Source organism: Phyllobates terribilis, unplaced genomic scaffold, assembly GCF_046119375.1.
Source record: "Phyllobates terribilis strain yellow unplaced genomic scaffold, ASM4611937v1 Scaffold_11__3_contigs__length_659146591, whole genome shotgun sequence".
Lineage (NCBI taxonomy): Eukaryota > Metazoa > Chordata > Amphibia > Anura > Dendrobatidae > Phyllobates > Phyllobates terribilis.
In genome coordinates this window covers 99467919-99487978 of record NW_027362771.1, presented here as the reverse complement: position 1 = coordinate 99487978, position 20060 = coordinate 99467919, and the positions used below count along the sequence as shown (strand labels likewise).

The 20060-nt window shown below is 45.0% G+C and overlaps 1 protein-coding gene across 4 annotated transcripts in view; it reads left to right on the top strand.

Annotated features, from left to right (window-relative positions):
- UNC5A (unc-5 netrin receptor A) overlaps positions 1-20060 on the top strand; it is a 598360-nt gene that overhangs the window by 456803 nt on the left and 121497 nt on the right. For 2 of the 4 annotated variants that reach the window (XM_073651367.1, XM_073651370.1), the window contains 2 exons: positions 13560-13727; positions 14431-14597. In XM_073651367.1, the coding sequence (XP_073507468.1) occupies positions 13560-13727; positions 14431-14597 (335 nt within the window). The remainder of the gene's footprint in view (positions 1-13559; positions 13728-14430; positions 14598-20060) is intronic. The other 2 variants (XM_073651368.1, XM_073651369.1) reach the window with 2 other exon arrangements.

Genomic DNA, 20060 nt, shown 5'->3' with positions numbered 1-20060 from the left:
AGTGTGTGGGACTTGTTCTATTAGTCCATCTATACTGACCTCCATCAGGTTGCAAACTGAATATAATTTTTTTCTGCATCTAGCTCTGAAAAAATATTTGGCCTTCTAGCAGTGTGTGGGACTTGTTCTATTAGTCCATCTATACTGACCTCCATCAGGTTGCAAATTAAAAATAATTTTTTGTCTGCATCTAGCTCTGAAAAAATATTTGGCCTTCTAGCAGTGTGTGGGACTTTCTCTATTAGTCCATCTATACTGACCTCCATCAGGTTGCAAATTAAAAATAATATTTATCTGCATCTACCTCTGAAAAAATATTTGGACTTCTAGCTGTGTGTGGGACTTGTTCTATTAGTCCATCTATACTGACCTCCATCAGGTTGCAAACTGAATATAATTTTTTTCTGCATCTAGCTCTGAAAAAATATTTGGCCTTCTAGCAGTGTGTGGGACTTTCTCTATTAGTCCATCTATACTGACCTCCATCAGGTTGCAATTTAAAAATAATTTTTATCTGCATCTAGCTCTGAAAAAATATTTGGCCTTCTAGCAGTGTGTGGGACTTTCTCTATTAGTCCATTTATACTGACCTCCATCAGGTTGCAAATTAAAAATAATTTTTATCTGCATCTAGCTCTGAAAAAATATTTGGCCTTCTAGCAGTGTGTGGGACTTTCTCTATTAGTCCATCTATACTGACCTCCATCAGGTTGCAAATTAAAAATAATTTTTATCTGCATCTAGCTCTGAAAAAATATTTGGCCTTCAAGCAGTGTGTGGGACTTTCTCTATTAGTCCATCTATACTGACCTCCATCAGGTTGCAAATTAAAAATAATTTTTATCTGCATCTAGCTCTGAAAAAATATTTGGCCTTCTAGCAGTGTGTGGGACTTTCTCTATTAGTCCATCTATACTGACCTCCATCAGGTTGCAAATTAAAAATAATTTTTTGTCTGCATCTAGCTCTGAAAAAATATTTGGCCTTCTAGCAGTGTGTGGGACTTTCTCTATTAGTCCATCTATACTGACCTCCATCAGGTTGCAAATTAAAAATAATTTTTATCTGCATCTACCTCTGAAAAAATATTTGGGCTTCTAGCTGTGTGTGGGACTTGTTCTATTAGTCCAACTATACTGACCTCCATCAGGTTGCAAACTGAATATAATTTTTTTCTGCATCTAGCTCTGAAAAAATATTTGGCCTTCTAGCAGTGTGTGGGACTTTCTCTATTAGTCCATCTATACTGACCTCCATCAGGTTGCAAATTAAAAATAATTTTTATCTGCATCTAGCTCTGAAAAAATATTTGGCCTTCTAGCAGTGTGTGGGACTTGTTCTATTAGTCCATCTATACTGACCTCCATCACGTTGCAAATTCAAAATAATTTTTTGTCTGCATCTAGCTCTGAAAAAATATTTGGCCTTCTAGCAGTGTGTGGGACTTTATCTATTAGTCCATCTATACTGACCTCCATCAGGTTGCAAATTAAAAATTATATTTATCTGCATCTACCGCTGAAAAAATATTCGGACTTCTAGCTGTGTGTGGGACTTGTTCTATTAGTCCATCTATACTGACCTCCATCAGGTTGCAAACTGAATATAATTTTTTTCTGCATCTAGCTCTGAAAAAATATTTGGCCTTCTAGCAGTGTGTGGGACTTTCTCTATTAGTCCATCTATACTGACCTCCATCAGGTTGCAATTTAAAAATAATTTTTATCTGCATCTAGCTCTGAAAAAATATTTGGCCTTCTAGCAGTGTGTGGGACTTTCTCTATTAGTCCATTTATACTGACCTCCATCAGGTTGCAAATTAAAAATAATTTTTATCTGCATCTAGCTCTGAAAAAATATTTGGCCTTCTAGCAGTGTGTGGGACTTCCTCTATTAGTCCATCTATACTGACCTCCATCAGGTTGCAAATTAAAAATAATTTTTATCTGCATCTAGCTCTGAAAAAATATTTGGCCTTCAAGCAGTGTGTGGGACTTTCTCTATTAGTCCATCTATACTGACCTCCATCAGGTTGCAAATTAAAAATAATTTTTATCTGCATCTAGCTCTGAAAAAATATTTGGCCTTCTAGCAGTGTGTGGGACTTTCTCTATTAGTCCATCTATACTGACCTCCATCAGGTTGCAAATTAAAAATAATTTTTTGTCTGCATCTAGCTCTGAAAAAATATTTGGCCTTCTAGCAGTGTGTGGGACTTTCTCTATTAGTCCATCTATACTGACCTCCGTCAGGTTGCAAACTGAATATATATTTTTTCTGCATCTACCTCTGAAAAAATATTTGGGCTTCTAGCTGTGTGTGGGACTTGTTCTATTAGTCCATCTATACTGACCTCCATCAGGTGGCAAATTGAATATAATTTTTTCTGCATCTTACCCAGCCAATAGTTTTGGCCTAATACCACAGTTTGGCCACTCAGCTCTGCTCGGTTCCCATCCATTGTTTTTTTGTGCAAACAACTCCAGAGTTGTGAATTAGTTAACCACCAAAATGAGTGGAAAAAGGCCTGCTGCTGGTGGAAAGGGGAATAGGCGTGTTGGGAAGGGGAAAAAAGGTTGTGTCCGTGGGGTAGGTGTTAAAGCAACAGTAACATCTGCAGAAGAAAGACCATCTTCCAGGCAAACTAAAATGTCTACTTCTTTTAGCGGACAATGTGATAAGATTCCTTTCTTACGGCCACGCCAATCGCTACAAATTCCAGATGAGGCACAAAAACAGCAGGTGCTTCAACGGATATCAAGTGTTCCTTTAAGTGGGCTCTCCTCCACATCAACTTCAACATCACAAATACTCCAGTTCTCAAAGGTGTCACCCCAATCGCACTTGCTTCCTCACAGCTCCCAAATCTCCAGCTGCCCATCTGAGTATGAGGTAGAACAGATGGTTGAGTCTGCAGAGCTGTTTACTCATACTATAGCCTGGGAATCAGAGGTCGACTCCAGCACTTCTGTGAATCCAGACGAGGAAATGATCTGCACTGATGCCCAGAATCTTTATGAGTCGGATCCAGGACCAGACGCAGAAGGTTCTGACCATAATGTAGACCCTCATTCCCAAACTGTAACTCCTGTTGGTGGAGACAATGAGGAAGACGATGATGAGACTCAAATACCTGATTGGAGTGACAACTTTAGTTTTTTGTCAAAGCAGGAACAGGTTGGCTCTAAGGACGACGGGTGTGATAACGCACAGGGTGATGATGATAAGGTTGGAGATCCCACTTACTGTCAACCCACAGTCAGCCAAGAGATGAGGTCAGCAGAGGAGGTGGAGGAGGATACTAGTGACGACGAGGTCAGGTTGCACCTTCCTGGACAGAGACGTAGTACTGGAAGCACGTCAACAACTGCATCCTCAAACACAACTCTGCCTCTCACCACAAGTCGTGGTGGCTCTTCAGGTCGCATGGGTGCTAAGCCTTGCATAGCCTGGGCATTTTTTCAGATCGATAAAGATGACCCAACTCGTGTTATCTGTAACATTTGTCAGCAAAAGCTAAGTAGAGGCCAAAAAATACATAGTTTGAGTACTTCATGCATGAACCGGCATATGGACATGAAGCATAAGTTGCAGTGGGAAGCTCACTGTGCTACAATGCGGCCTAGCCGGCCCGGCCAACCACCGTCTGCCATATCTTGTGCATCCGCGGCCTCTTCATCCTCTGTGACTGGGGGGACAGCAGTCACACCTGTTTTGGGGCGCAGACCTGCCACCTCTTTACCCGCAACAGCCAGCGTGATTGGCAGGTCATCATTTTCTTTGGAGGTGGTAACACCAGCTGGTGTTGAGCGCTGTCCGACATCGATAGCACCACCTTTGGATCAAGGCAACCTAACATGTCCGCCTGCATCTTCCTCACAGACCGGCAGTTTGCCGGGGACACCCTTATCAACCCCGTCTAAGCACAATAGCCAGCCCTCAGTCCCTCAGATGTGGACAAGTAAAAGACCATTTCCTCCTAGCCATGAGAAAGCTAAGAGGTTGAATTTCACCATCTGCAAGCTCTGGGCTACAGAAATGCTGCCTTTCCGCCTGGTGAACACAGAGGATTTTCGAGACCTTATGTCCGTCGCAGTGCCCCAGTACCAGATGCCCAGTCGGCACTACTTCTCAAAGAAAGGCGTGCCTGCGCTCCACCAGCATGTCGCACACAACATCACCGCTTCTTTGAGAAACTCTGTGTGTGACAGGGTGCATTTCACCACAGACACTTGGACGAGTAGGCATGGACAGGGGCGTTACATGTCGCTGACTGGGCACTGGGTAACTATGGTGACAGCAGGACAAGGGGCTGCTGTCCAAGTCTTGCCGTCCCCACGAGTTGTGCGTCAATCCTCTTTATCTCAAAGTTCCTCCACTGCTTCTGCCTCCTCAACCTCCTCTCGGTCCTCCACCTGCACCCAAAGCCTGTCTGGTCATGCCACAAGCTTTCTAACTGCGCAGAAGGGATCCTGCACACCTCCTTACTATGCTGGCAGTAGGGCTCAACGTCATCAGGCGGTTTTTACTTTGAAATGTCTGGGAAATGTGAGTCACACAGCTGAGAAGTTGTGGTCAGCTCTGGAGAACCAATTTCATGAATGGTTGTCTCCACTGGACCTGAAACCAGGGAAGGCCGTGTGCGACAATGCTGCAAACCTGGGTGCGGCTCTTCGCCGGGGCAATGTCACACACGTGCCTTGTATGGCTCACGTGTTGAACCTCGTTGTCCAGCAATTTTTAGCCCACTATCCCGAACTAGATGGCCTTCTGCAGAGGGCACGGTCGCTGTGTGCTCACTTCCGCCGTTCGCATCCCACAGCTCAGCGACTTACATCTCTACAGAAGTCGTTGGGCCTGCCACTTCACCGGCTAAAAGGCGATGTGCCTACCCGGTGGAATTCAACTCTGCAGATGTTGCAGCGACTGTGGCAGCACCGACAAGCCCTGGTGCAATACGTTCTGACGTATAGCCTGGGCCAACGAGATCCAGAGGTGGGGCAAATCACGCTGGAGGAGTGGTCTCAGATCAGGGACCTATGCACCCTTCTGCACAGTTTTGAAATGGCGACGAAGATGTTTAGTGCTGACGATGCCATTATCAGCATGACTATTCCGGTGATTTACATGCTGGAGCACATGTTAAACAGAATTCGGAGTCAGGTGGTGGCACAAGAGGAGGTGGAGGAAGTAGAGGAGGAGGAGTTGTATGCGGAAGGGCTAACATCTGCAAGGTCCAGATGGTTGGCAGCACCAAGGTGGCAGGCATGTGAGGGTGGGGGAGATGGTTTTACCAGGGCGCATGGTAGCAGCCAAACTAGTGAGGAAGGTGCAGGAGCCCAGGAAGAAGTGGAGGACGAACTGATGGAAGACTCATCAGATGAGGGAGACCTTGATCACATTTCTGTTGTGCGAGGTTGGGGGGAGAGGACAGAGGAAGGAAGCATGATTGTTACCTCGCCACCAGCACAACAGGGACTTGGTGCTCCTGCATGCGCAACACACATGAGTGCATTCTTGCTGCACTACCTGCAACATGACCCTCGAATTGTGAGAATTAGAAATAATCCTGACTACTGGGTTGCCACACTGTTAGATCCCCGGTACAAAAGTAAATTTGCAGAAATTATTCCTGCCATAGAAAGGGATGCACTCATGCAGGAGTATCAGCAGAGACTGTTGCAGAATCTTACATGTGCTTTTCCACAAAACACCAGTGGTGCACGTAGTGAATCTCACAGTTCCAACTTGCCAACCGTGGGACCGTCGAGTGTTCAGCACTCAAACCGTAACAGAACCACAGTATCTGCTGGTAACATCAATTTTGCGGAATCATTTCACCACTTTTTTAGCCCATCTTTTGCCAGGCCACAGGAGACAAGAAGTCTGACACATAGTCAACGCCTAGAGACGATGGTACAGGAGTATCTCCAAGTAAACATTGAAGCCATGACTGTGTCACTGGACCCTTGCTCTTTTTGGGCTTCCAATCTGAATAAATGGCCGGAGCTAGCCACTTACGCCTTGGAGATCTTGTAATGCCCCGCAGCCAGCGTTCTGTCTGAACGTGTGTTCAGCGCTGCTGGTGGTGTGCTGACAGATAAGCGCAGGCGGCTCTCCACTGATAATGTAGACAGACTCACGTTCATCAAGATGAACAAATCATGGATCCGAAATGACTTTTCTACCCCTGTGTCATCCTGGGGAGAGTAAAAGCTTGATGATTGGTTAAAATCACCTCACCAACCGTTTTAAGCTTTCAAATTACTAATCATGTTTATCTGTATCTTGGCTGGAAAATAATTTGGGCTTTGTAGCAGTGTGCAGCACTGATTCTATTAGGCCATCTATAATAAGCTCCACCAGATTTAAAATTACTAATCATGTTTATCTGTATCTTGGCTGGAAAATAATTTGGGCTTTGTAGCAGTGTGCAGTACTGATTCTATTAGGCCATCTATACTAAGCTCCACCAGATTTAAAATTACTAATCATGTTTATCTGTACCTTGGCTGGAAAATAATTTGGGCTTTGTAGCAGTGTGCAGCACTGATTCTATTAGGCCATCTATACTAAGCTCCACCAGATTTAAAATTAATAATAATTTTTAGCTGCATCTAGCCCGGAAAATAATTTTGGGGCTCCGAGATGCGCAAGACACATAAGTGCCTTCTTGCTGCACTACCTGCAACATGACCCTCATATTGTCAGAATTCGAAGTAATCCTGACTACTGGGTTGCCACACTCTTAGATCCCCCAAACTTTTCGATCAACCTTTTCATTTTAATAAAGACCAAAAAAATGGTCATTTTTGAAATTATAAGCATTAGCAGGTTATTAGAAACTGAAATCAAACAGTTTTCAACTCAAAACTTTATTCTAGGTGATGTTACATTTTCACATAGGACCCCTTGTTCGAAAGGAGCTTCTGAACTCTCTCGTCCATTGAATTTGTCAGGTTTTGGATGGTTTCTGCTTCAATTGTTTTGCATGAGGACAGAATACCCTCCCAGAGCTGTTGCTTAGATGTAAACTGCCTCCCGCCATCATAGACACTCCTTTTGATGATGCTCCAGAGGTTCTGAATGGGGTAGAGGTCAGGGGAGCATGGGGGTCACACCATAAGTTTGTCCCCTTTTATGCCCATATCAGCCAGAGATGCAGATGTTTTATGTGCAGCATGAGATGGTGCATTATCATGCATAAAAATGATCTTGCTGTGGAATACCCGGTTCTTCTTCTTGAACCATGGCAGGAAGTGCTGTTTGAGAAACTCCACATACATTATGGAGTTCATCTTTACCCCTTCAGGGATCCTAAAGGGGCCGACAATCTCTCTCCCCATGATTCCAGCCCAAAACATTACTCCACCTCCTCCTTGTTGGCGCTGTAGCCGTGTTTGTGTGGGATGTCCATCAACCAGCCATCCTCCACTCCATCCATCTGGACCATCGAGCGTTGCACGGCACTCATCCGTGAACAAAACAGTTTTGAAATCAGTCTTCATGTAATGTTTGGCCCACTGGAGCCGTTTCTGCTTGTGTGAAGTGGATAGATGAGGTCGACAGGATGGCGTATGCACAGCTGCAAACCTCTGAAGGACCCTGCATCTTGTTGTTCGGGGGACGTTGGAGGCACCAGCAGCTTCAAAAACTTGTCTGCTGCTATGACAAGGCTTTTTTGCCGCTGCTCTTTAAACCTGACGTAATTGCCTGTAGGAAAGAGTCCTCAATTTGCCCTTATCAGCACGCACACGTGTGTACTGTGAATCAGCTACATACTTCTTGATTGCCAAGACACTTCATCCTGATCATCGCACAATGTTGATTGTAGTCATGCCTTGACCTAAACACTCCACAATTTGTTGCTTCTCAGCAGCCGACACATCCTTTTTCTTTCCCATTTTGGCAGAAAATGTAGGCTGCTTAATAATGTGGGACAGCCTTCTTAAGTAGTCTTGCCTTTCATTGGACACACCTGCCAAACTAATTAGCACAGGTGTCTGCAATTGCTTACAGTGATATAAAGAGCCCTGACACACATCACCATCAATGAGTTTAACTGACAAACAAACAAATTCTTCCCTTATCACTCCTAAACACTTTTTGAATAATAATTTGGAACACAGTGTAGATGTGCTATTCCACAAAACACCAGTGGTTCACGTAGTGAATCTTACAGTTCTAACTTGCCAACCGTGGTCTGTATGGAGTTGTTCAATAAAGGGCCCAAAATTAAGATACCATAGATGGGAGAGGTCTCTATGAATAGGAATTCCTAAGTATTTGATACCCTGTGAGGGCCAGGCAAAGGGAAAGTTGGACTGGATGGAATCCTGCATGGATTTGGGGAGGGAGACATCGAGGGCCTCAGACTTCGCTGCATTGATTTTAAAATTTGACCATGTAACAAAGTGATCTATTTCAGCCATAACAGCATGGATGGATATATGTGATTGAGTGATATATACTAGGACATCATCAGCAAATAGAGAGCACTTGTACTCGGTGCCTCCCACCTCAATCCACCTAATATTGGGGTTATGGCGAATTGATGAGAGCAGGTGCTCCGTCACTAGGATGTATAAGAGAGGGGACAGAGGACATCCCTGCCTTGTCCCATTGGTGATTGTGAAAGGTGATGAAAATGTTCTGATGCACCCCCTGGGCCTTGGGACACCCGGAGCCGGACCCTTTTTGGTGGATGCTGGTGGTTGTAGTCTCCGTGGCGGCGACCCGGTTCCGTGGCTCAGGGTGGTCAAACCAGTGGCGGAACTATTTATGTGGTTTTGATGTTTAAATGTCCGACTACGCCACCCGTGGATTGCGGTCAGAGTGAACCGCCGCTGCAGGGCAGACCGCTGAGGCTGGTGTTGTGGGTGCAGCAGAGCGTAGCATAACTCCCCACGGGAGGAGTATAGCCTCAGGGCAGTGTATGCGGAGGATGGGGGTGATGGTGCAGGGCAGCAGCAGTAACGACACGGAGTCAGTGATGCAGTCCAGGGCCTTTACTCACAGTTCTTATTATCCAGACCACGTCTGCAGGTAACGGCTGCCCACGTCGTACTGTGCTCACCAGGTGAGGGGCTCAGACAACTCCCAGATAACTTTGGAGCGCTTCACGGGACCCCCTTTGTGTGTCCTTTGTCTGGCCTTTCTTACCAACCCTTCTGTCTGGCTGCCTCGGGCCTCCTCTTGGTAAACTTGGCACCAGTTTCCCTGACCCTATGTGGTGCCTTCCTAGCGGGTGTAGCGAGGGGCTGCGCCACATAAAAGGTCACAGCCTCCGGTTTCTAGCTGAGGGTCGTTTCTAATTTTGGGGACCGGTCTCCCCCTTTGGCCTGACCCCTCCACGCAGGTGGATTCGGGCGTGCGGTGGCGACTCGCCCGTCCGCACCCCTGGGATCCCTTCGTTCCTTGTTCCTGGAGCCTTCTCCGCTCCTCTTCCTTCCTTCTCCCTCTTCCAGGCCTGGGCCTCTGTTACTAGGCCCGCCTCCGGAGCAGAGCTCATGCAGAGCCCCTGCTCCCTGTCACTTCTGCTCAGACTTCTCTGCACTGAACTAAGATGGTGCCCACCTTTTATACTCCCTTCTCAATGCACCCAGGAACTGCTTCCTCCCTGCTCCTGCACTACAGGGTTCCCCTTCCTCAGTGTTCCCTCCCCCCACTCCAGCCAGGGACAGGGACTGTCGTGCCCATCTCAGGGGCATATTGGTCGCCCTGCCCCACGGCAATGTGGTGTAATGCATGCAGGTGTCGGGTCCTGATCCACACTCCATCCTTATCTGAGAGTGAGATATCACACCTCTGGGTGAGGTGCAATACCTCTGTAGCAACCGAGCCCTCAGGGTGCTACAGTTCCATTTATCTTCAGCCTAGGTGACGTATTGCGATACAGGGCCGTGATTTTGGCTATAAAAGGGTCCCCTAGACCCCTACCCCAAGCTTTTTAAGAGAATCATATATGGCGTGCCAGGAGACTCTATGGAATGCTTTCTCAGCATCCAACGAGAGTATCTAATTACAAATTTTTAACTGCATCTAGCCCAGGAAATACTTTGTGCCTAGTAGCAGTGTCTGCTAGTCAGCGGATTATCCCGGCTGTTAAGCAAGCTACACCACCTGTAGTTTGGACACTTAATTTTTTCAAAGGAAATGCTTCGAGACCACGGGATACTCAGTGAAGAGCATCAGGAGGCACCCCAAGGCATAGGGGCTGGAACTGGCAGTAGGATGCCTTGCGGTGGACAGTCGAGCTCGATCCTTATAAAAGCTTTTTAACTGCAGCAGCTTTAGTGGACGCTACTGGAGCTGGAATTACGCGGCTGCTGGCATGAGACTTGCCCTCCAATAGATCCTTGTAAATGGATTTAAAGTGTATTCATTCAAATTAGAGAGACAATTTAAATTAAAAAGCTCAGAGCTGCCTCCACCACAGTGGGGCTCGCTTGACCCACCAGCGGACAGGCACCAGTATTGGGAGAGGGGGGCTGGCCGTTAGGGTTCACCTCTGGCACAAACCCGGCGACACGGAGGTTGCACGGGCAGAGCAGACTGGCCGTGTCGGCTTCTCACTTTTTGGATTTTAGAAGGGCATGACATGCCTTTATCTGTGTCTCCCCCTCCTTTTACTCCTCCACCTCTTTTCTTTTCGCATGACTATATGTACTTGTCACTTTTCCATGTGTTAGTTGTGTCTTCTGAGCAGTTTGTCAGCTTTTGGACACCTTTGAAGGTGTTTTCTATGTGTTTCTATGTGTTTTTGTTTGCCTGCCATTGGTTTTAACGGTGTTCGAAGGTGTTCGACGAACAGTTCGACGAACAGTTCGGCGAACACACGGGTGTTCGACGAACCGAACCGAACTCGAACACTACGGGGGTGGCTCAACACTAGTTGTGAAAAGCTTCCTCCTCCACGAACCTAAAAGGCCACATTTCAAGTGAAATCAGCTTTACAGGACTTCCTGTGAGAAATGACACGCAGGGTAGATATGGTTTCCCTCTATGCCAGTCCTTTCACCGAGCTAAATACAACTGTCAGCAAAAAAGTTGTGGACTGGCTCCGTGCTGTCCCTGGCCACATTCACCTGTCCACATGTTTGTGGTTAGGCTTTCTTTCCCAGTAAGTGCACTGGGGAGGGCGCGAATAATGTTGTGGGACCTGTGCTTGTGGAAGGCGGAGGCGATACCGGGAAATATAGTGGCGGCTAGGGACCAAGTATGGACACCCGGCCGCCGTCGACCACGTTGTTGACAGCAGTAACCTGGGAGTCAGAAATGCTTCCAGTGGTCTACCCCATGCTGTCCCCATGTCATTTGAGCACTGTTCCCATCAATTTTGGCAATTTTTAGGCCCTCTGCAGACCGCCGAGGGGAGCCGCCTGAAAAATACTCGAGTTTCCCATAGACTTACATTGGGCTCGTTGCTCGGGTCGAGCACCAGAGTATTCCAATTTGCTTTACCCGAGCAACAAGTACCCAAGCATTTTAGTGCTCGCTCATCACTAGTCTTCAGTAGACTCATTATCATCAGAGGTAGGATTACAATGACAGGTGAAACCTATATGCACAGCTGATAACACAGGATCCACCATTTACAACAGGTGAAGTCACAGCTGACCCTGCTACCCTTCAATGCACAACAATGACCTTTGCATGCTCTACATGCTCATTTGATATTTCTATTAAAAAGGGAAGGAGTTGGCCTATTGTTGATAATGCAAATATCAAAAAACTGACCGTCCCTTCCACACAGAAAGACAAATGTGAACAGGTGCAAGCTATGAGAGCCACTCAATAAAATTGCTGCTACTGTACATGTAGATTTATTGAAAGAACAGGAAGCATGAGTCTAGAGTAGCCCAGTGACCAGTGTGAAAGTTGTAAAATTTCTATATATATTTTTTTTAAAACCTCAAAATATCAGGGGTTTTTTCATTTTTTTCTAAGCAAGAGATAATGGTTTGATAGTTTTGGACCCATCTTTGTATGGAAAAGTGCTACTTTTATTTTTCTATTTCTATTTTTTTAATACTGATTGTAATATGAAAAAAGAAACATTGCAAAAATGTAAAAATAAAACTTTTAACACAAAACCTGACTTAAAAAATTGCTAGTTTTCTGATAACACATTCCATTTAAAAATTGTTTCATCTTTAAAAGGACTAATAATACAGAATGAGTTAATGTCATTTGACCAACAGCACAAGTACTGCACTGGCAGGAATCTTCAATTCACCAGCGCTTTACTGTTCTTGCACTCTGATCACATAGACACTGTTATGTATAATTAAATTATTGCAATATTTAACCAGAATGGTAAATGCAGTAAAAATGTAAAATTAAGAAAAATTGCCTGAATTGCTGTTTTTTTTTGTTTATTCCCCCCCCCCCAAAAAAAAAAAAATTAAAAACAATCCATCAAGTGATATGTTCTTCCCAAATTTCCCAAATTGTAAAACAAAGTTTGAACTTATTTCACAAAAAAACAAGCCTTCACACAACTTCATGAAATTAAAAATAAAATAAGTATAGCACAAAAAATGAATTTTAAAAAGTATACTTATATGGAATACAACTACGGTAACAGAAAAATAAAGAAGTTGACTTAAAAAAATGTATTCAGCATATACTTGCTTTTAGAGACAATGTCTACTCTTGTACATTGTACTATATAGTGTAGTACCAGAAATACACAGTTGATTACTTGTGTAACATTTAGATATGATGCAATAGCTCATATTGATTCTTTAGTCAGTACTAAAGAAGCACTCCTCCCATCAAAATTTGTATCCTCTTAATATATTGCAGTCATCAATATACTGTACTGTGTACTTATAATTGCTCATTTTGCCTTTCTACCCAGCTAATTCTTCTTTTTTCTCTGCTCCATGTAGAAACAGGAAGTCTCTTGTTCCTACATTTATCATCCTCCTCTTCAACTCCTTACCCAGCTGCTCCATCCTCCACCTGCCAGGGACTTTTGCAGTGACTTATGACACACACAGGAAATCTTCCTGTTTCTACAAAGAGCTTAGGGTGCTTTCACATTGCGCTTATCTTCACGTTCGTGGGTCCTATCGGGGTTTACGCCTGAACCTCCCGCAAAACGGGATTCGGATGCATGCGCCAACGAGGCCATAGACTATAATGGTGATGGCAGAGCGAACATGCACTCTGACTTGCATAATTTTCAGGCGTATACACCTACACTCAGAAAGGGCCATAATCTATGGCCCCATTTATGTATACGCCCGAATTCCATTTTGTGGGGGGTTCGGAAGTAAGCTCCGATGGGACCAACGAACAGGTGCCAAAACACAGTGTGAAAGGATTCACCTAGTCAATTTTTAATCATGTGATTTCATAGACCTAGTAGAAAAGAGAACAATTAGCTTAGCAGAAAGGCATAATGAGCAATTGTAAGTACATAGTGCTATATAATATGATGATTGCAGTTTACTAATACAGTAGTATTAACATTTTGATGGGAGTACTTCTTTACCTTTTCATATATTTCTTTGCAACCTTTGTAACCCTCTGTATATGTTTCTTTCAAGTTAATGGAGGATGGTCATCATGGACTGATTGGTCTCCATGTAGCACAACCTGTGGTAGAGGCTGGCAGAAAAGAAGTCGAACTTGCACCAACCCCACACCATTAAATGGAGGATCATTTTGCGAGGGTCAGAATATCCAGAAGACAGCCTGTACAACCCTTTGTCCTGGTAAGTGGGACTATATGTTAAATATATTAATCTGAAAGAGAGTGCAGATTTTAAAACAGGGAGCATAGTTTACGTGTAGGTAATGGATAGATAGGTCAAAGCATGCCAAGAGAAACGTAATGGGGTAGAAGAAGAGCATGGTGTTAAAGGATCTGGATTAAGGACATATTTTATAATGAACTTTAGAGTGAGACATTTTAGAACTGATATGAGCTAATATCAACCCTTAATCTCACACTCACTCCGAAGCTTCAGGAGTTCTATGAGAGTCGTCAGTGGAGTGCTGCTTAAACTTCCTATGCCTAAAATACTGGACAATACAATCCCCCCATTAATACTCCCCGTATCAGTTTTATAGGCACAGAGACAGCCAAAGCATTGTATGAACACTATCGATCCCAGACTTCTTCAGACTTGTGGGGTGATGAGTAAAGTGGACAGATCTCTTAAAGTTGGAATTTGGGGTTTGGCTAGAATTGTCATCAACGTATAAGAAGTTTGAATTTCCGAATATGAGGAAACTGCTTATTAGTAGATAGATGCAAGCTCAGGACACCTCCATTATACAGGCAGAGCAGATGGAGGATTTAGAAATAATGTATGATGAATGCTTGGCACTTGCATGAAATGGGAAGACAATATTAGGTATTTTAGACGAGTATTTATTTTTTGCTTTTATTTTGCTGGTTGGATATGTACACAGTGAGTGGAGGATGGGCAGAGTGGAGCTACTGGTCTTCTTGTACTTCTGATTGCACCCACTGGAGAAGCAGAGATTGTACCCAGCCAGCCCCAAGGAATGGTGGGCTACAGTGTCAAGGGCCTGACACAGAGACCCGAAACTGCACCAGTGAACTCTGCATGCACAGTAAGTGTTGCCACTTTGGCAGCCACAAATAGCTCTAATTGGATAGATAATATTTCAACGAACCTTACAAATAGGTGCATGATATCAATTTCCACTGTTTATAATAACTGCATATAATAATATCTTTTCTTTATGACACTGGTCAACAAAATTCACAAATTGCCCGTCTGGAGTCAGAGTAGAGTTGATTTTCATCCCTAGTTTGGCCAGTTTAATGATTCCATATTTCATCCTGACTTCAAAGGGAATTGAATCTGAAAACATTTCATACTTAATAACTTTGTTCTCTGTGGAATCAGCTCTCAAGAGACATAATTTCATCTGCAAAAAAAACAGGGTGATGTTTCATGTTAGTGGATCAAACTACTGTTTTGCTGCAAGCATTCCTTGCAACTTAGAGATTGCTATCTTCAGGCTGGTATCCCTTGGGGTATATGTTAGCTGGGTATACAGCTTCGGTGTAATTTTCTCTTTTATTGGTGCTATAGAAGATTTTGGAAATGCCAATTACATATATCAGATATTCTGTCAGCAAGATATGTACAATAGGGTTCTAAACCATTTTCGAAGATGACCTGCTAATATTATTACAGGCTGACCCATTAATCTAAACATTATAAATCTTAAGGACGGACTAAATAGAAAAAAATTGTACTCGTCTTTGTGGAAAGTAGACTTTTTGCTGAGGTTTCTTATTCCTAGGCAACCAGTTCCTCCTCGAATGTTATCTATCTTTGTAGCTGTTCTTATAATATTTGTTCAGTTTAATCAGTGATAATTCATGATCTATCTCAGCAAAAAACAAACCTGATTCCACCAAGATAAATCATCTGCTAATGTCTACTGTAATGGAAGAGTTACATGACTTTTTAGAGATTACAGTAATTAATTCCCCCCTTAAAATCTAATTCTGATTAAGTGTCCTCAGGGAGTGGAATGTTGATTCTTTTCCACGTTGATACATTTTCTTTTCATGCAGCTGTAATCATGCCTTTCAACATTATAAAATCAGTGTAGATATGTACCTTGGAAATGCACAGATTTTCTTTAATTTAATTGACTGTTATTATGCCTGTGTAACATTTTAAAAACCACAATTATGTGTGTGGTCTCAATATATTAGAGAGCTGTTGCAGAATCCAATTATACCAGAAATCAGAAATGAGACAATACTTACTCATCCTGCTTTTAATTGCCCCAAAATTTAAAAATGCCCAGGAGGAGAAAATCAGCATCGACTTACGACTCCTTCAGTCATCATCTCTTCACACCAGCCATGGCCTCTTGTTCCTCTTCTTCACCATCATTCCTTGTCATGGGAGAAGTTCTCTATGGAAGTTGCCAGTTATTCCATGGTATTTTTCTGGTTCATTAGTGGTTTTCCTGTTGCTCTGACCCTGATTCTGACCTAACTTTTGATCCTGGATAGTCTGACATGGCTTTATCTGACCAACTGGTATCTGGCTCCAGCTTATTCCCTGACTATGTTTTTTTATCTATTGATTTATCTTGTACCTGTCCTCACTGGTTGTGACTAGTGTTGAGCCACCCCCGTAGTGTTCGAGTTCGGTTCGGTTCGTCGAACACCCGTGTGTTCGCCGAACTGTTCGTCGAACTGTTCGTCGAACACCTTCGAACACCGTTAAAACCAATGGCAGGCAAACAAAAACACATAGAAACACATAGAAAACACCTTCAAAGGTGTCCAAAAGCTGACAAACTGCTCAGAAGACATAACTAACACATGGAAAAGTGACAAGTACATATAGTCATGCGAAAATAAAAGAGGTGGAGGAGTAAAAGGAGGGGGAGACACAGATATAGGCATGTCATGCCCTTCTAAAATCCAAAAAGTGAGAAGCCGACACGGCCAGTCCGCTCCTGCCCGTGCCACCTCCGTGTCGCCGGGTTTGTGCCAGAGCCGCGGTGAACCCTGACGGCCAGCCCCCCTCTCCCAATACTGGTGCCTGTCCGCTGGTGGGTCGAGCGAGCCCCCCTGTGGTGGAGGCAGCTCTAAGCTTTTTAATTTAAATTGTCTCTCTAATTTGAATGAATACACTTTAAATCCATTTACAAGGATCTATTGGAGGGCAAGTCTCATGCCAGCAGCCGCGGTAATTCCAGCTCCAGTAGCGTCCACTAAAGCTGCTGCAGTTAAAAAGCTTTTATAAGGATCGAGCTCGGCTGTCCACCGCAAGGCATCCTACTGCCAGTCCCAGCCCCTATGCCTTGGGGTGCCTCCTGATGCTCTTCACTAAGTATCCCATGGTCCCGAAGCATTTCCTTTGAAAAAATTAAGTGTCTAAACTACAGGTGGTGCAGCTTGCTTAACAGCCGGGATAATCCGCTGACTAGCAGACACTGCTACTAGGCACAAAGTATTTCCTGGGCTAGATGCAGTTAAAAATTTGTAATTAGATACTCTCGTTGGATGCTGAGAAAGCATTCCATAGAGTCTCCTGGCACGCCATATATGATTCTCTTAAAAAGCTTGGGGTAGGGGTCTAGGGGACCCTTTTATAGCCAAAATCACGGCCCTGTATCGCAATACGTCACCTAGGCTGAAGATAAATGGAACTGTAGCACCCTGAGGGCTCGGTTGCTACAGACGTATTGCACCTCACCCAGAGGTGTGATATCTCACTCTCAGGTAAGGATGGAGTGTGGATCAGGACCCGACACCTGCATGCATTACACCACATTGCCGTGGGGCAGGGCGACCAATATGCCCCTGAGATGGGCACGACAGTCCCTGTCCCTGGCTGGAGTGGGGGGAGGGAACACTGAGGAAGGGGAACCCTGTAGTGCAGGAGCAGGGAGGAAGCAGTTCCTGGGTGCATTGAGAAGGGAGTATAAAAGGTGGGCACCATCTTAGTTCAGTGCAGAGAAGTCTGAGCAGAAGTGGCAGGGAGCAGGGGCTCTGCATGAGCTCTGCTCCGGAAGCGGGCCTAGTAACAGAGGCCCAGGCCTGGAAGAGGGAGAAGGAAGGAAGAGGAGCGGAGAAGGCTCCAGGAACGAGGAATGAAGGGATCCCAGGGGTGCGGACGGGCGAGTCGCCACCGCACGCCCGAATCCACCTGCGTGGAGGGGTCAGGCCAAAGGGGGAGACCGGTCCCCAAAACTAGTGGAGGCAGGAAACGACCCTCAGCTAGAAACCGGAGGCTCTGACATTTTATGTGGCGCAGCCCCTCGCTACACCCGCTAGGAAGGCACCACATAGGGTCAGGGAAACTGGCGCCAAGTTTACCAAGAGGAGGCCCGAGGCAGCCGGACAGAAGTGTTGGTAAGAAAGGCCAGACAAAGGACACACAAAGGGGGTCCTGTGAAGTGCTCCAAAGTTATCTGGGAGTTGTCTGAGCCCCTCACCTGGTGAGCACAGTACGACGTGGGCAGCCGTTACCTGCAGACGTGGTCTGGATAATAAGAACTGTGAGTAAAGGCCCTGAACTGCATCACTGACTCCGTGTCGTTACTGCTGCTGCCCTGCACCATCACCCCCATCCTCCGCATACACTGCCCTGAGGCTATACTCCTCCCGTGGGGAGTTATGCTACGCTCTGCTGCACCCACAACACCAGCCTCAGTGGTCTGCCCTGTAGCGGCGGTTCACTCTGACCGCAATCCACGGGTGGCGTAGTCGGACATTTAAACATCAAAACCACATAAATAGTTCCGCCACTGGTTTGACCGCCCTGAGCCACGGAACCGGGTCGCCGCCACGAAGACTACAACCACCAGCATCCACCAAAAAGGGTCCGGCTCCGGGTGTCCCAAGGCCCAGGGGGTGCGTCAGAACATTTTCATCACCTTTCACAATCACCAATGGGACAAGGCAGTGATGTCCTCTGTCCCCTCTCTTATACATCCTAGTGACGGAGCACCTGCTCTCATCAATTCGCCATAACTCCAATATTAGGTGGATTGAGGTGGGAGGCACCGAGTACAAGTGCTCTCTATTTGCTGATGATGTCCTAGTATATATCACTCAATCACATATATCCATCCATGCTGTTATGGCTGAAATAGATCACTTTGTTACATGGTAAAATTTTAAAATCAATGCAGCGAAGTCTGAGGCCCTCGATGTCTCCCTCCCCAAATCCATATAGGATTCCATCCAGTCCAACTTTCCCTTTGCCTGGCCCTCACAGGGTATCAAATACTTAGGAATTCCTATTCATAGAGACCTCTCCCATCTATGTTATCTTAATTTTGGGCCCTTTATTGAACAACTCCATACAGACCACGGTTGGCAAGTTAGAACTGTAAGATTCACTACGTGAACCACTGGTGTTTTGTGGAAAAGCACATGTACACTGCGTTCCAAATTATTATGCAAAAAGTGTTTAGGAGTGATAAGGGAAGAATTTGTTTGTTTGTCAGTTAAACTCATTGATGGTGATGTGTGTCAGGGCTCTTTATATCACTGTAAGCAATTGCAGACACCTGTGCTAATTAGTTTGGCAGGTGTGTCCAATGAAAGGCAAGACTACTTAAGAAGGCTCTCTCACATTATTAAGCAGCCTACATTTTCTGCCAAAATGGGAAAGAAAAAGGATGTGTCGGCTGCTGAGAAGCAACAAATTGTGGAGTGTTTAGGTCAAGGCATGACTACAATCAACATTGTGCGATGATCAGGATGAAGTGTCTTGGCAATCAAGAAGTATGTAGCTGATTCACAGTACACACGTGTGCATGCTGATAAGGGCAAATTGAGGACTCTTTCCTACAGGCAATTACGTCAGGTTGAAAGAGCAGCGGCAAAAAAGCCTTGTCATAGCAGCAGACAAGTTTTTGAAGCTGCTTGTGCCTCCAACATCCCCCGAACAACAAGATGCAGGGTCCTTCAGAGGTTTGCAGCTGTGCATACGCCATCCTGTCGACCTCCTCTATCCACTTCACACAAGCAGAAACGGCTCCAGTGGGCCAAACATTACATGAAGACTGATTTCAAAACTGTTTTGTTCACGGATGAGTGCCGTGCAGCGCTCGATGGTCCAGATGGATGGAGTGGAGGATGGCTGGTTGATTGACACCCCACGCAAACACGGCTACAGCGCCAACAAGGAGGAGGTGGAGTAATGTTTTGGGCTGGAATCATGGGGAGAGAGATTGTCGGCCCCTTTAGGATCCCTGAAGGCGCTAAAGATGAACTCCATAATGTATGTGGATTTTCTCAAACAGCACTTCCTGCCATGGTTCAAGAAGAAGAACCGTGTATTTCACAGCAAGATCATTTTTCTGCATGATAATGCACCATCTCATGCTGCACATAAAACATCTGCATCTCTGGCTGATATGGGCATAAAAGGGGACAAACTTATGGTGTGACCCCCATGCTCCCCTGACCTCTACCCCATTCAGAACCTTTGGAGCATCATTAAAAGGAGTGTCTATGATGGCGGGAGGCAGTTCACATCTAAGCAACAGCTCTGGGAGGGTATTCTGTCCTCATGCAAAACAAT